Here is a 16,548-nt window from a genome sequence, read left to right on the forward strand (position 1 = left end):
AACCGGCCTCCTCACCTGCTGTCTTCTCTAAATGGCACTGTGGTGTGACCCTCCAGGTATGTGTGCACCAACCTGCCCCTGCGCATGGACCTGCTTCCCGTGGGAGTCGGACAGGGAAGAGTCTTGGGTCTCAAGGCCTGGCTTCCTGTCACTGGGACTGGACTGACAGCTCCACACACTCTGCAGAGGTCACAGTGTTGACAGGTTTTTGGAAAATCCCAGTTTCCTTCCCCAATACATTTGTTCCCATTTTATTCAGGACATGTAGACATTTTATCATCATCCTAGCTTAATTAAATAGAAAAAAAGTCAGTAGTCCAGAATTTTGGTACATTTCAAATATATTTGATCACTTTTCTTTTTGTCTTAGAAAGAATATGAAACCTGCATGCAATGCTAATGGTTTCTGACATATACATAGCATATAACACAGCAGTACAATGCGGCATATACTGAAGGGGCAGAGTGTATTTACAAAGGAAAGGATGCTTAGTCATCTTCAAAAGAGGACTGCACTTTTTAACACTGAAGAATTACGTGGGGGTATTGGAAATATATTGCTTTAGTCCTGCACGTTCCATTGCGGTGAGGGTAAGAAACATGCTTTGAAGGTTTTCTCCTTGGTCAATAGAATGTGTGTCTGTAGCTGTATACTGTGCATGCATTCTTATATTTTTCAGTTTTCCCCTAAGGTTTTCACCGACAGTGTCGGGAGCCTGGCATGCTTCTGGAAGCATTAAATAGTGAAGCAGTGAGCTTTCACAGACCCTCAGGTTGGAGAAAAGACCCAACACCTTCCTTAAGGATCTTTTGCTTTGCCATCACATGATCTTGGAAATGTTCTTTCTAGAGTGTATAAAAATTAACCCAGGGAAAAAGAAGCACATTTCTCTGGCAACCAAACTTGAGTTCCTCCAAGAAAAAGATGCAGAGAGATCTGCTTCAGCCTGCCCAGTGACTGGGGCCACGAGGTGTCACACTGCAACCACCACCGGCCACGAGCCCAGGAGAGCCTGGGGCAGCTGCACCGAGGCACCAGGAACTCTGAGCGGAAGCTTCCCAGGCTAGGAAAGGAGCAGCACTGCTATGAAATGCCTCAACCAAGCTCGTTGTTCCTCCCAGGCGCTTATAAAGCTCAAATGCAAACACAAAAAAAGCAAATACAAAAAAAGCATAATTTTTTTTTTTTTTTAGAAGGAAAGGCATGAGTTCCCCCCTTTTCAGTAAAAAGCAGCCTGTTATGAAGTTTGGAGCACAAGAGACAGGTCTCACATCTGGAAGCCTTTTGCACACAGCTATAAAATGTAAAAACTGACCCTTGGTAAAAAGTGCTTCATAGCAATATATAATTTGTGTTTTATGCCTGTGAGAAAGAAAGGTTGTTTTTTTTTTTTTTTTAAATCAGCAAAGTCCTTTGCTCAAGTCTCCCAACCAGTCGGGAGTTTTCATATCAGGGATTTTTTGTCCTATTCTTCGTAGACCCTGGGAAGAGAAAATAAAGGTGTAAGTGGCTCAGCAGGCACGAGGCACTGCACAAGCTGGCGGCCCAGCTACTTCACGTCTGCGAGGAGTCGCCCCTGTCCCAGGACTGCACAGGAGCCCGGGAGAGGCGGGGAGGACATCTTGGGGGATGAGATAACGCTGACTGCAGAAGCTCCCACTAGTCTGGCTTGGTGCTTTCTAAACAGCTTCCACCTCAGCCCGCCTATGAAGCAAACCCTCTTTGCCTCTGAGGAAACCGAGGCACATGGGACAAGATTTGCCCAGTGAACGATGGAAGTTGGTGGTGGGGATGGAGCCTGACTCCAGCACGATGGGCTGCTCCTGGACCTCCTCGCCTCGTTCTTCACCTGTACCCGCCCTGTCTTCTTAGAGGAAACAGGTGGGGTGGAGTAGGGGGTGGCAAAGCGTCCCTTCCCTCCACCTAGGCTTGTATCTTTCTGCAGTATTTAACCCAAAGAAGGCGCGTCCTCCAGAAAAATGGCAGTTCTAGAAGCTGCTGCTTACCCCTCCTGTGGTCATGACTCAAGAGGGGGTTTGTGGGGCTGGGACTGTCAGAAGGCTGAGCTGCTGTCACTTCCTCATGGCTGCTGGGCTCACCTCTGATAGCCATGGGGCCTGTGTGCATTCACAAGCTGACCTTTCCCCTTGCCTCCCAAGCTGTCACCATTTAGACATTTTAATTTCTTCCATTTCTACCCCTTGGCTGCTCCAGGGCCACCTTTCACATCCAGCAGCCTGCCACTCCCTCTGCCTCAGCCCCATTCCTGGTTTCTGAGTAGGATCACCTCATTATGCATTGACATAAAATGCCTGATGAGGCAGCCAGAGGCTCTCTGGTCTCTGCAATGCTCGGGGCTCTCTGTTTGGGCCCCTGGTGGGCCTGGGGCCTGCCTCCTCCTTCTTCCTCCACTCTGGGTTCAGCAGCTAACTTGCTTGCGCTCTGTCTCTCTCTCAACAATGTCTTTATCTCCTTTCCATATTTGTTAAGGTCTTTTCAGTCTTTTGCATGGATGCTTCCTATAGGGAAGAGAGAAGGGCGCCCTGGAAGGGGGACAGGGGAGCGAGGGAATGCCTCCAGTCTCTCCCAGGACATCTCCACATTCAAGAAAGGTCTCCTACTGAGAGGCCCTCCTTGCCATCATCACTGGAATGTGCCGAAATCAAGGTTGGGGCCATATCGGGGCACACACGTGCCGCCTCTTCATCAACTCTGCAGCCCAGGTGAAGGGGTGAGGGGGAAGGTGGGCAGGAGGCTTGAGATCTCCAAGCAGTTAGATAATCGCATTCTCCACCTGGGCCTGGGGGTTAGCCTCATTCCCCACTGGCAGGTTCTGCTTTTGCCATGTGAGCTGCCTCTGCCCTGACCAGAAAGAGGGCTTCATTCCCATCAGATTTATAGAAAATAATCGCTTGCTTGCATCACTTGCTATTTCAAGCAACTGCAGACAAGGCAGTTTTGGAGGCAGGAAAAAAGGCTCAGGTATTGGGGTTGGGCCCAAGTGTCAGCTGTGGGAGAGCTGATCCTGTGGCTACACTTGGGGTGGGAGGGCCAGCCAGGTGATGTGAGGGGCAGCACCCTCCTTCTGGGGTGGGGGTGGGCGCAGCACTGCGAGGCCAGGCTTCCTTTCCTGTGCTCCCGGACAAGCCCCTTCCCACCCCACTTAGCTTTGGTTTTTTCCCTCGGCAGGATGAGGGCTGCTAATAGTTCCTTGGGAAGTCATCTGTGTGTGCATGTGTGTGCATGTGTTTCCCTGGCCATGCTGTGCAGGTGCAGGTATAAATGGGCCCTGAGTGTGCAAGGAGTGGGCGTGCCCAGTGCATGGTATGGGGAGCCAGAAAGTTGCCTCCCCCTTCAATGCCAGACATAGGAGCCAGGAGATCAGTACTGGGCAGGTACCTTTGGATTATGGGAAACAGAGCCTAGAGCAGGCAAAGGTCTGATCGAGGGTTCTTGTCATCTCCCCAGGGATTGAGTGGCTCTGATTTTAAACGGTTAAACCAGAGGTCCCTCCCTGCCCCTGCGTGGGAAGGAGTTTATCAGGTTTCTGGGCAGCAGGGGCCACAGAGCAACCTGGACGGGAGAAGATGCTGTCGGCAACGAGTTGTCCTCATTATCTCCTGGTTATCTCCACCATTTTACGGTTAATAAAGCACAGTCACTTAGTTGGTTCTATTTCACCCCATAAGAACCACAGGAGACAGCCATGCCAGGTGCTGCTCTCCCACCATTTGACAGAGAGGGAAACTGAGGGGGCGAACACAAGTGACTTAAAGAAGAAGAGGAATTAATAGTAAAATGTAAGAGCTAGAGTGAAACAAACTTTGTTCACAAAAGGATAAACTTTCGCTGCTTATAACTGTCCGAGAGGAACAGCCTGCTTGCTAAATGGTGGGTTCCTTGTCTCTGGGCGGATGTAAGCCATGTCTGGTATCTGCTTGTTGGGAATATTGTGGTGGTTCTTCACCCAGGTCAATTCAACAGGGGGCTAATGACCTAGAAGTGGGGCCGCTTCTACCTGCCCATCTTAAGAGCCACACCTGGAGCAGGGGGAAGGCAGGAAGCATGGAGAGAAAAGGTAGGGCATACCTGCGTTTCTCATTCCATGCATTGTACCACTTGATGAACCGCTTGGTGCTCTGCAGCTTGGGGTGCAGGCAGTGCTCCTGCCCCCGGTACCGGGACACGCTCTTGGTGGTGATGCTGAAACAGCGAGATGGGGTGGAGGTTGGAGAGCCTGAATAACAGACCCTCGGGTGGCCTGTGGGTGAGTCCTGACTGGTCTGTCCGAATCGGGGCACTGAGAGACTGTGGCCTCCTCCCTCCTCCCTGGCTGGCTCTTTGGAAGGTTCTACTGTCACATTAATCTTGGATTCCACACCTTAGGTCTAAGATTGTACAGAGGGAGCCATCCTCACTTTCCCCAGAGCCCTCAGTGTCTGGGAGCCCCCCACCCTGCCCCCAGACTGTGCATTATCTGCAGGGTTAGAGCCTCCCTGAGGGAGCAAGGCTACGGGGCTCTATCAGGTCCCCTGAACCTGGGAGCAAGAGGCAGAGAGAAAAGGGCAGTGAGGAATACCAGTGTCAAGACCTCTTTCCTTGGGTTTGAGGGGCTTCCCAGTTGGGCTAAGACATGCTCTGTAGATGCCTCAGACTTTCACCTTCAAGCCCCAGTTCTCCCGTCTCTGCAGGTTTCCCAGGACTGGGCATTTGCTGATCCTGAAGCTAAGTCACATTGGCCTCAAGCCTGTTTTGATTCCTGAGCAAGAAATACAAATCATCTCATCCCTGGGCAGAAAAATAAGATCTCCCTTTTTCACAGCAATGACCTCTTTCAGCAATTGTCCCAACACCCAGTGGAGACCAAGCTATGCGGTGGGAGAAGCAAGGTGGCATCGTGCAGAGGGCAGGGGCCTGGGGTGGAATCTCGGGTCTGGCTGTGGGGCTTTGGGTAACCTCTCTGAATCCAGTTTGCCCATCTGTGAAATGGGTGTAATTATAGGCCCCAACTCAGAAGGTTATTGGGATGATTAAAGGATATAATCCATGCAAAGTGCCCAGCACCTGGTGGCTGCACAGTGAATAGTTACTGTTACTAGTAATTAGTCATGGGAGATAAGAAGCCAGGGAAAAAACAGAAGCCTCAGTATGTGAGCTCCAGCCTCTTACTGGAGCTGCCCTGTGCCCTCCCAGCCAGGGCTGGGCCATGAGGCTGCTGCCACAGGTGTGGCAGGAGTTACAAGGATTTGTGTTCAAGGATACAGAACCACTCCAGGACTTGGAAAACTGGAAGGTGAGAGATGAGGATATCACTTTCTGAAGGCTCAAGATATGGTGGTAGCATGGGTTGCCGATGAATAGGCTGTTAGGGAGCAGGGGGCAGAAAGAGGAGGGAAGGAGTTGGGGATTGGGGGAGACAGGTCAGTTAGTTCCCAGGAAGTTACCAAAGTTGCAGGGCTCATGGGCCATGCTAACATTTGATCTTGCCATCCGAATGGGGGCAGAATGTTTCTGGGCAAGCTGTTCTCTTCCCTTCACCGTGCTCTTAGTTTCCAGGGCCCCCACCAGGGCCTAAGCTTTCCAGAACAGGGATAGCATGGGGCCTGGCTTCAGAATGTAATCTAATTGTTTTCCTCCCCTTGTACCTAGTCACCCTGCAGGAATTTAACAAAAGCATTTCTTTCTCTGCCCACAAAGCTGCTTTTGCACTCGGAAGGGGCATGGAAAAGCCTCATAAAAACACCCTTTTTGGTTAGTTAAGTGCACAGCCTGAGGACCCCAAATCCTGGAGGTCAAGGAAAGCCAGGAGAGGATGCCTCAGCCCTCTCACAATATGCAGATTGAAATCACACAAAACACACCCAGAACTAATGAACTCACACCAAACTGTGAAGCCCACTGCCTTCCTGTCTCTGAAGACAGGATTAAAGCAAACATTATCTTAAGTCCTCAGATTCTCCTTTCGGAGCATCTCCGTTCAGCCTCAGTATGTGAGCTCCAGCCTCTTACTGGAGCTGCCCTTTGCCCTTCCAGGACTATGGCAATTGGTGTGGGGTGAAGACACAAGGATCCATGTCCCCAGGTATTGCTCAGAAATCCTGGGTCCTGCTTCTCTCTCTTCGGTGGTTCTGGAGTGCCGAGGGTTTTGGTGTGAGCTCAGCTGACACTCAACACAAATTGCCCTTTGCAGAATTCGTACTCCCTTAGACCCTTCTGGGTGCAACAAATCCCACTCCCAGAGCAGACTGTCCCCCCCCCCCAACTCAGCAGAGATTTCTGGGTAGCTCAGGGTGAGCTGGAAAACTTGCCTTTGTTCAGCCTCTGTGGCTGAAAACCTGCTTTGGCAAATAGTGCTGGCTGCTCTGATTTACAGAGTCGTAAGATCTTGGGCAGGGAGAGGAGCCTCCAGCCCTTCAGGGATGGGGGTGCGGGGAGAGCCTCTGAGCTGTGGGGTGGCGGTTTGGGAGAGGGTGACTGCGGGCTGACCTCATGATGCCCAGATGGTTACATAAAACCTTCCCATGCACTTGCCTGCCTGTCATCTTCCTCTGTATTCTGAAAAGTTTAGCCAGGAGAAATCTAAGCCTCTTTCCTGGGGGTTCCGTCCTTTTAAGATGTCACTGCACCCCTACCCTGTTTCTCCTTCCCTGTAAGGTCTCAGAAGTTCAGACTGGTGTTTGGAGCATTTTTCAGCACTCAGAGGAAGCAAACCTAACTTGCAACGACCCCTGTCATTTTCAGCCCTTGAGCTAGAAGCATCCCCACCAAGGAGGACTTACTGGCAGTTTCTCTGGAGTTAGTCAGCAAGGTCAGTACAGGGCAAAGGGGAAGGGCCAAGGAGGTTAGTTTGGGTGCCAGGGAAGGAAGGCAATGGAGTACAGCTCAGGTCGGATGGCCTTCTGAATTCCCCTAACGGCAGCTCAACGTGCAGCCCCCAGGCGGTGGGGCCCTGCCTGTATAGACACAGTGGGCCGGCAGGGCCAGCAGGCAGAAGGCACTTGCCCAGACTGAGAATAAAGTGTGTCCTGTTTCTGGGGGAGGGGAAGAGGGGCCAATGGTCCGTGGCAGATGTTTGGTAGCTGCTTTGCCAAGGGCTCCCATCCTGGCCAAGAGCATACTGATGGGGAAACAGTGGCGCTGGCTTCAAGTGGTTAATTGGGAAGGCAGAGGAGCAAGGAAATGCAGTGTTCTCTCCCTCTGCCCCCGTTTTTAAAGTATTCCCCACATCCCCACCAAGCAGGGCTCTGTTGGTATTGCCCACTAACCCCAGCGGGGCCCTTTCCACAGGACGGCTCAGGCTCATGGGACTCACAAGGAGTCCGGCGGGTGAGAGGGGAGCCAGGAGCATTCCCAAACAGGATTTGCTAGAAGCCCAAAACTGGCCGATGTGGTGCTCATCTCCTGAACGGAGATGCTCCGAAAGGAGAATCTGAGGACTTAAGATAATGTTTGCTTTAATCCTGTCTTCAGAGACAGGAAGGCAGCGTGCTTCAGTTTGGTGTGAGTTCATTAGTTCTGGGTGTTTTGTGTGATTTCAATCTGAATATTCTAAGTTGGCACACAGGAGCCATTTAACCCTTGACACCCTGAGAGAGGTGGGGAGCCCACAGCGCAGATACCAGGCTACCCATTTGAATCCTAGCTAGAGTGGACTCGGAGAGGCTGGTTTGGGAGCTCGGGACAGTGACCCCCTTTCCAGACTGTTTTCCCGATTGTCCTGCCAGCATCCTAAGGACTCGCTGGACTCTAACAAAGGCTTCACCAAGGCCTTGACCAGAGACAGAGAGAAATGTTTGTTAGTCGGACCCAGCCCTAGGATGTGCCCCCAGCCCCGGACTAAGAGAAGGGCACGCAGGCTCACGAAAGAAAAGGGAGAACTCACATAACCATCTTCTCCTCGCAGTGCGGGTACTTGGGCTTCATTTCCAGCTTCTTCACGTCGCTGTAGCGGATCTTGGGCCCTTTCCGGGAGCACTTGCATTTGGACCCTGCGAAAGAGCGCGCGGCTGGCCGCTCAGTTGCGCGCGGGGTCTCTTGCCCTTCGACCGCCCTCGGTGTTCACCCGGACCCTCTGAGATTCCAGAGTGCCTAGCAAATGGTGCTTGGGTTCCACAGGGCGGGACGGGACGGCAATAAAGGGACCTCCCGGAACTTACCATCCACGCGCGCGGCGCTCAGCGCCAGGAGCAGAAGGAGCAGCGCGGCGGTCAGGAGTCTCATGCTGGCCGGAGGGGCGCGGCGCAGGAGGAGGGACACGGGGAGGGCGCCCGCCAGTCCGTGTGGCGGCCCGGAGACGCCGCCCGGCTCGGCTTGCTCTGCCTGGAGAGCACCTCCCGGCTCCGCTCGCTCCGGCTGCGCCCGTCGGTGGGTGCCTCTGGGCTGGCGCTGCGCGCTGCGCTCTGCGTTGGGCTCTGCGCTCACTCCACAGCCTCCCTCCGCCCGTCTTGGCCTCTTTTAAATCCGCTCTTGCCCTTGCAGCGAGCGAACTCATTAATATGCAGAGCCACTCGGTGACTCACTGAGATTTCTCAACGTGATGGGGGGAGGAGACCTTCCCAGCCCGTCCCCGCCCGCCCCAGGACAGCGATCGCAGCGGCGCACAGAGCCACGCGCGCGCACACACACATACACACATTCACATCCGCTACCCTCCCGCTCCCACAACATGCTCTCCTTCACCCACTTGCACACCCAGACTATTGCATGTGCGTGCTCACACATACGCTCATACCCACGCTCGCAGACCAGTGACCCCCGCTCTGCCTTTGGGGAGACCTGGCTGTGGGGAGGCCGCTTAAGGGCAGTGCTCTTCTGATTGGAGTTGTTCCCTCTGGCCAGACTGGCCTGCTGTTCTGAGCTGCTGAGAGACCCAGGCCTGAGACCCAGCTCCTCCCAGGAGACTGAAAGTGTTTTCGGAGAAGTGCCACCTGTGAGTGCCAGCAGGCCTGACCCTTAGGGTGTGGGCAGCTGCTGTTGGGCCAGCAGCCTTAGTGGCAAGACCACAGGGCCAGGTCTGAGGCAGGGGTTGTTCATAGGTCCTCGGCAGCAATTGCCTGCTGTCACTGGTGCTGACCCAAAGAGTGCGGGCAGTGGGGGGTGGAGGTGGAGGTGGGGTGGAGGTGGAGGTGGGGGTAGTATGGTGGGGGAGATTTGGTCACTCTGAGAGGAAGGCCCCCTAAAGTGCATATGTGGCCCTGGTGGCTGTGTGAGTTGTTCAGGAAGTGGGAAGAACCAGGCTGGGATTCTTCTGTCAACCCTTCTCCAAAGCCAGGCAGAGACCCGGTAGGCAGACATGAGTGATAACCATATGGATGAAGCCCCTTCCGTATACCAGACTTGTACCTGGCTGTCTGTGTTGTGCAGTGTTTGTGGGCACCGTCATGGAGACAGAAATTCCTGTCCTACTATTTACAGGTGGTGAATCTTGTGCAAGTGACTTCCCCACTCTAAGCCTTCATTTCAGCATCTGTAAAATGAGGATGTGAGGACTACATAAGATCATGCATATAAAGTGTTTAGTCAGTGCCCAGAGAAAATTACTTATTGGTATCATTGTATATATTTTTTTAATTCCTACAACCCCCTCTTCTGTTGATATCTTAAATTTCTTTATTTGACAGGTTTGGAAACAGATGCTCAGAGAGAAGAAATAACTTGCCCAGATCACACAGCCAGGAAGTAGGTAGCTAGGCCAGGAGGTGAGGCCCCTGTGTGTTTTGGCTGCAGAATTGGGGCTCCTGCCCATTGACCACTCTGCCGCCCTTCATGTCTGCCGGCCCTTTAGTTCTTGGTGAGGTGCTGCCTGGAGAGACCCAGCAACAGGGCACGGAGCATCTCAGGCTCCGTGAGGTCCCTGGCTTGGTTCCCAGGCTAGTGCTGGAGCCAGGGCAGCAGCTGATGGGCTCTTCCAGCTTGCACAGCACTGTGCCATCAGCCCGGCAGCTTCCAGCTCACTCAAGTTCCCAGAGGCAATCCTGGGAATGTGGGGTGGGAGCAAACTACTGAAGGGTGGATGGGAAGAATCTGAGCTGTCTCTTCCCAAATGAGGAGAAGCTGAAGCACTTCCCCTTAAAGAGCAAGTAGACCCTGGAACTGGCTTTGGGGCCACATCCCAAGTCCTTTACATGCAGTTGTGCCTCATACTTAAAACAAGACTGATAGCTGGACATGTGAATTTGTGCAGAAGATGAAGGCAGGGGAGAGATTTTGGACATTTTTGTAAATTACAATTTATTTTTTCTCAGTACAAAACAACACATGCTCATTACAGAAAAAAACAGAAAATGCAAGAAGAAAACATAAAAACGCGCACTGTTACGCACTGAGAGATCTCCACCGAGATGCTAACAGGGTATCTTCTGAACCCTTCCATCTTTGTCTTGCATGCATGTGCACAAACAGAATCAAGCTGCATGTGCTCTATAGTGACTGGCTCATTTTACCTATCAATATATCATGCACATCGTTCCATGTGACTAGTCTTGCTCCTACGGTATTGTTTTTGATGGCATCGGTTGAGGCAAAATAGTATAATGGTCTCTGGTGTCAGATTGCCTGGATGTGACTCGCAGCTATAGTGGTGTGAGCTGGGTCAAATGACTTAACTCTTCTTGATTTTGTCTTGGTAGTGGTACATATGTAGCAGAGGGTTATTGGGAATATTAAATGAAATGGTGCATATAAGGCTTTTAAATGTGACCACTAGCATGGAGTAAGCATTCAGTAAACACTGGCCAATGTTATTGTTATTATTATTTTGGATACGGAATATTCCATTGTATGGATATACGATGATTAATTAATTCCTTCCTGCTGGAACCAAATGTTTTCAACCAAATGTTCTTTAAGTAGTGCTGTGTGAGAAATATTCTTGTAGCTAAATTTCCCATAGGATCAGGTCTCAGAAACAGAGTCACCGGGCTGTAGGTCATGCTACTTTTAAGGGTTTTAATACAAATGGCCAACTTCCCTCCAAAAACATTCCTTTTTATTGTACAAAAGGAATTTTTTTAAATACTCAGCTTTCCATGAACATTTAAGACATGATTTCTTGCTTTAAAAATTATTTCTGAAATTTGTTTCAAGAACATGCTGATTAAGTGGCTCTCTACCAGCACAAAGGGTCCTGGGCCCTGAGCTTTTATAGGAAAAAGTAGAAATATGAACAAAGTTCCCCAACTTCCCAGGCCAGGCTCAGAGTCAGACATCCCAGTTTTTTGGCCCATTATATTCCTCAGTGTATGTATACTGATCTTTGATTTGCAAAATACATGTCTTTGAAACAGAGCTGACCCCTGTTTGTGTGAGCTCTTCGGGGCGAATGATACAGGAGGGGATGGGCAGGCCTGGCTGCCAGCAGCCCTATGGGTGATGCTGTGCAAGCAGGGAGAGGGAGGGAGGCTTGCACTTGACGAACTGATGTGCATCAGGGCAAGGAGTCACTTATTGAGCCCAAGCGGGAGTAGTGGAGGAGGCAGGGTAAGGTGGACCTGTGAGGCAGTTTTTGGCACAGTGGCACTGTCGACATGGAGGAGGCCCCTTGGGGTGCAGCTCTGCCCTCCAGAGCCAGAGACTAGTGAGTGTGTGTGTGTGTGTGTGTGTGTGTGTGTGTAGGTCATGCTGGGTGCTATGGGAGCAGAAGACACAAGGTATGGGGTCAAGGGGAGCTGAAGGTAGAAACATTCCTTGCGGGAGTGGAAACCGTACTGAGACCCCGGGGATCTGCTCGTTTATTCAGTTCACATTTGTTGAGCCCCTAATGAGTGCCAGGCTCTGTGCCAGGTGCTGGGGCTACAAGGTGAGCAGAGGCAGATGTGTGCCTGCCCCCGGGAGCTCAGAGTCTAGTGGGGAAGACAGACATTAATCAGATAGTCACAGAGCTAAACATGAAATTACTGCCAAGGTGGGTGTGATGAGGGGGAGCTGGGGCTGTGAGACTATCAGGGAATCCGTCCCCCAGGCGGCGGGATTTTTGGGATCTGTGGGGTGAAGAGGAATTAACCAGAGGCGATGGGAGAGAGGCGATCCCTGCTCCCGCCCCTGCCCCCTTCCGGCCCTTCTCACGCGGTGACCTCCTCGGGGTATAGCGCCTCTGCTCCAAGCCCTGCGGGGACTTCTGATCCCTGCACCCTGCACCACCTGGCCCCCGGGGCTCTGGCCGCCCCTACCGTTCCTCCCAGTCCAGCGCTGCAGCCAGCTGCCTTGCCTTCGCCCTCAGCCATGCCCATCCCGTTCCCATCTCAGAGTCCTGGTGCCTGCGGTCTCTCTACCCAAACTGCTCTTCCCCAGATGTTGCTGGCAGCCTTTTCCTTACGGAAGCCTCAGCCGATATTCACTCTTCAGACCTAAGCACATGGGGCCGTCCCCCAGCGGTCACTCTCTATGCCCTTGACCCATTTTACTTTCTTCATTGTGCACCCAACAATCTCAGACTGTACTATTTGCCTGTTTCTTTCTGGTGTATTTTGCATCATCCCCTGCTCCATGAAGGCAGGGCCTGTGTCCGTCTTGCTCACCCCCGGTGTCTACAACGTTGTTTGGCACATGGTTGGGGCCCATTCCACACTTGTAAGATAAATAAAAGAGTGTTTCAGGGCATGAAAGAGCACTGCCGAATTCAGGCTGTGTACACTACAAGGTTGTGTGCGTCTGTGTGTGTGTGTGTGTGTGTGTGTGTTTGTGGGTGGGTGGTGGTGGATAGCGGTGTGTGAGGCCATGTTTCCAGGAAAGCCAGTTCCTCCTCAGAATATTTGCTTTAGAAAAGAGTTCTCTGGGAGGGGAAGGTGGTGAATTCCTGGAAGCAAAGCTTTCCAGGAAATCTCACAGCTATGTGCCCTCTGCCTCCTTGGCTTGCTCTGAAGATGGGTCTTGACTAGTCAAGGCTGGTCTAACCTGGAAGCTGGGAGGCACAATTCCTCTTGGTACCCTTCAGTTCTTCCCACGACTGCCCTACCTCTCAGAAGGGGAGTCCCTTTATATTACTTGATCAGGCAGGATCCTATAATACAGAGCTGGAAGGGGCTGAGGCCCATTATCCCATCCCTCATTGTGTACAGAAATAGGTGGGAATTCACACGATGCCATCCACCGTGTCAATGCCAGCATCTGAGTGGAAGCCAGACCTCCCGTCTCAGTGTCCTGCACCCAGTCCTGGGCTCCAGCAGCCTGTCTGGCCCTGTTAAGTGCTCTTTACATGGAGCACTCCAAAATACCTGCTTCTACTGAGTTGCACGGCTGCTGACTCTGAGTCCAAGCCAGGTGGGTGCCCCTCACTTCCCAGCCCCTCTCTCTGCCTTGGAGGTCTGAGTGTTTCTCTCTAGGCATCACCTGCAGTTCTTTGAACCCCAGGCATGCTGCTGTCTCCTCTCTGCTGGTTCTCCTGGAGCTTCAGTCTTGCATACCGACCCCTCTCCCAGGGCCTTGAGCTGTAGGGGAGGAGGATGAGGGGCCGAGCTTCCCCCAGCCTCCTCCTGGTTTTATTCTTTATACTTGAAATGTTTAGGAATCCCAGGCAACTTAAGCCCAGATGGAGCAGGGGGCATCCAGATAGTGTAGAATTAGGCTCAAGGCAGCCCTGTGGCAGCAGGATTCCCCTCCACTCAGGTGGGTAACTGAGAGTGCTGTGCGATCCCCCCAAACACAGGAGGAAACGCTGGCAGCAAATGTGACCGTTCATCGATTAGCATTGATTAACTGATTGGTTCAGTCATTCAACAACATCCAACTGCAGACAACTATGCTTACAATATAAAGAATATGGGCAGATATTTTCAAAGAATGCCCTAACCCATAGTCTTCGCCAAAGGACAATTCAGGAAAAAAGAAAAAAAGAAAAAAAGAAAAACAATTATTAACCAATATGTGAAAGAATGTTTGTCCCCATTAGCAATCAAGGAAAAGCTTATTAATGTTGCAGTGTCGGGGCATTAGTTTTTGGTCCTACCCAATGAGGAAATATTTATTTTAAAGAGCCATATCCAAGGCTGGAAATAATAAAGTAAAGAGGGACCACTTAAGCATTGCTGGTGGGAATATAAATTGATACAAGAGTTTGGGAGATCATATTATAGTATGTATCAAGAGCATTTGAAATTCTAAATCATTTCACCAGTTAATTCACTTCAGAAAATCTATTTAAAAAGCTGATAATAGAGAAATGCCACATGCAAAGATATTGATTGGTAAAAATAGTTAACCTAAGTGACCAAAAATAGGGGATTGGTTAAATAAACAGTGGAAGAATGGAAGATCTAAATGAAATATCATGCTGGTACAAAGACTCATAATCACAAAGCCTGTGGAATGCTATGGAGGAAATACTTATGTAGTAAACAGAAAGAGCACAAGGTTGTGTAAATGCTGTGGTTATGAGTATGTAAAATAGCAAACACTGTGTAAAGGATGGTGAAGAAAGAGCTACCGCCTTCATTCTCTTTGAGTGGTGGGACTTGGGGCATCTTTTAAAAGGTTCCTTCCTTGCTTTCCTGTTTGTCACAAAGTTCCTATTATAAAAGGAACATCAGAGCATTTAGTTCCCAGAGTAAAACGTTGGGCAGTCTTGACTTCCCTTACCAGTGATGGGTGATGGGCACATCTGCCCATGGCTGGCAGGAGAGGCAGACAGAGGCCTCTGTGGTTCAAGAGAGGCCATGGTGAAGGTTTGTTCCCCCTCTTCAGAGCTGTCTCCTCTTCTCGGCACAGCTCACGGGCCCACCCAGCAGACCTCGCCCTGCCTCCTCCTCCCACCAGCCCTGCCTTCATGACCTCAGTAGGGTCCTGGGCCTCTCTCCTTGGCAAAGGCCTGGAAAGCCCTCATTTCCTGAGCCCCTGGGGCTCAGTTGTTGCCCCTCCCTGGCCTGTAGTCCGATCCCTCCCACGGCTCTCCAGGCTCCAGCCCGATGCCCTATTCTTCAGATTCTTGCTGGCTTCAAGCTGCTGCTGCCAAGCTGCTGACTGCTTGTTCTGCCCAGAAGGTGCGTCCCTTCTTTAGTACCACTCCTCACCCTTGCAAGGGCTGGCTCAAGATCTCCCTCATCAATCCACGAGCCCCAAAGGGCATAGGGGTCGTGCTGTGTCTTTCTTGCATGAGCCCAGGGCCCAGCACACAGTGGGTGCTCAGTGAGTGAATGAATGAGTGACAGTGAATGAGTGAATGCGGATCAGCTGGGTGCTCTGCAGTTTGGCACAGTTTGGTGAGTAAGGGAGTGAGATTTCCTGCTTTAGAATCGTAGCTCCACCATTCTGCACGTCTGCTTCCTCATCTGTAAAAAGGGGATAATAATAATAATCGGGTTTTGATGAGGATTAAATGGGTTAATACAGGACAAGCAGGCAGCACAGTGTCTTGGCACATAGTCAGTTCTTCATAAATGTTCACTCTTGTTTTACTGTTATTAATATACGTATGATGATGATTACATTTCCTAGACCCACTCCCTGACCTGTGGGCTTGCTTAGCTACTTCCCTTTACCTCTTATTTATAAAATGCTTAGACAGCACTTACTATGTGTCAAAGAATGTTCTAAGTGCTGTGCTGATGTTAATTTATTTAATCCTTAGAACAACCATAGGAGGTAGATCATCCCCATTTTACAGATGGGGAAATCGAGGCACAGAGAAATTAAGTAACTTGCCCAAGGTAACTAGGATGTGGTAGAGCTGGGATCTGAATCCAAGTAGCGTGGCTCTTAGAGTCCTGCTCTGAACAGCCCTATGCTGCCTCCTGGGAGGATGGTTCATGGAAACCCCCCGTGATGTCCTGCCCAGGCCTCACCACTGCTTTCCTCTCCTGCAGCTGCTGCATCTGCTCCTCCACTCTTTCTCAGAGGGTGTTCCAGAGTTCCAAGGGTTACCAGATTTAACAAACCCAAATACAGGACACCAGTGCAATATTCAGGAAATACTTATACTAAAAAATTATTCATTTTTTATGTGAAATTAAAATTTAACTGGGCATCTTGCATTTTAAATGGCAACCCTCATCATCTAGCACCATAGGGAGGTGGCGGGATTTGGGGCCACCCTTCCTTCAAGTTCGAGGAATCTTCTGTAGTGATCTCGGACACACATACCTGGAGCTTCCCTGGGCAGGGGCACTGCAGGCCACTGTGCCTCTCTCGTAGGGTGGAATGGGGCATCCATGCTCTAGTGGAGAGGGAGGAGGGAGACTTTGAGCAGGCAGCCATTGAGGAGGATATTTTAGGTGAAGGCCACTGCTCGGGATGGGGGAGATCTAGTAGCCTAGTAGGTCAACAGAGTCCTGTGAGCGTAGGGTAGGGGTCATGGTGCCAGAAGGGGACACAGCTTGAATATGTAGACGGAGGCCAAATCATGCAGGGTTTTGATTTGGGTGGCCAAGGAGTCCTGGCTTCATCACCTTCATAATAAGGACCCATTGGAAGACTTCAAGTAGGAGAGCTACATGGTTAGCTTTCATTTGGGGGAAGATCTCTTTGGCTTCTGGGTAAGGGAAAGCTGAAAGAGAGGGAGCTGGAAGGCGAGAGAAACCAATATTCTAAAATAGATCCCTAAAATCTCTAGAACAGAT

The 16,548-nt window shown here is 51.0% G+C and overlaps 1 protein-coding gene across 1 annotated transcript; it reads right to left on the reverse strand.

Moving 5' to 3' along the window:
• Positions 1-1,335: 1,335 nt before the first annotated feature.
• On the reverse strand, positions 1,336-8,471 carry CXCL14 (C-X-C motif chemokine ligand 14). The gene is made up of 4 exons (XM_037801501.1): positions 8,158-8,471; positions 7,884-7,989; positions 4,091-4,204; positions 1,336-1,482 (listed from the first exon to the last, which is right to left on the reverse strand). Exons 1-4 carry the CDS (start codon positions 8,219-8,221, stop codon positions 1,467-1,469), a joined length of 300 nt encoding a protein of 99 aa, XP_037657429.1. The 5' UTR covers positions 8,222-8,471; the 3' UTR covers positions 1,336-1,466.
• Positions 8,472-16,548: the final 8,077 nt, after the last annotated feature.

Source organism: Choloepus didactylus, chromosome 13 (assembly GCF_015220235.1).
Source record: "Choloepus didactylus isolate mChoDid1 chromosome 13, mChoDid1.pri, whole genome shotgun sequence".
Lineage (NCBI taxonomy): Eukaryota > Metazoa > Chordata > Mammalia > Pilosa > Megalonychidae > Choloepus > Choloepus didactylus.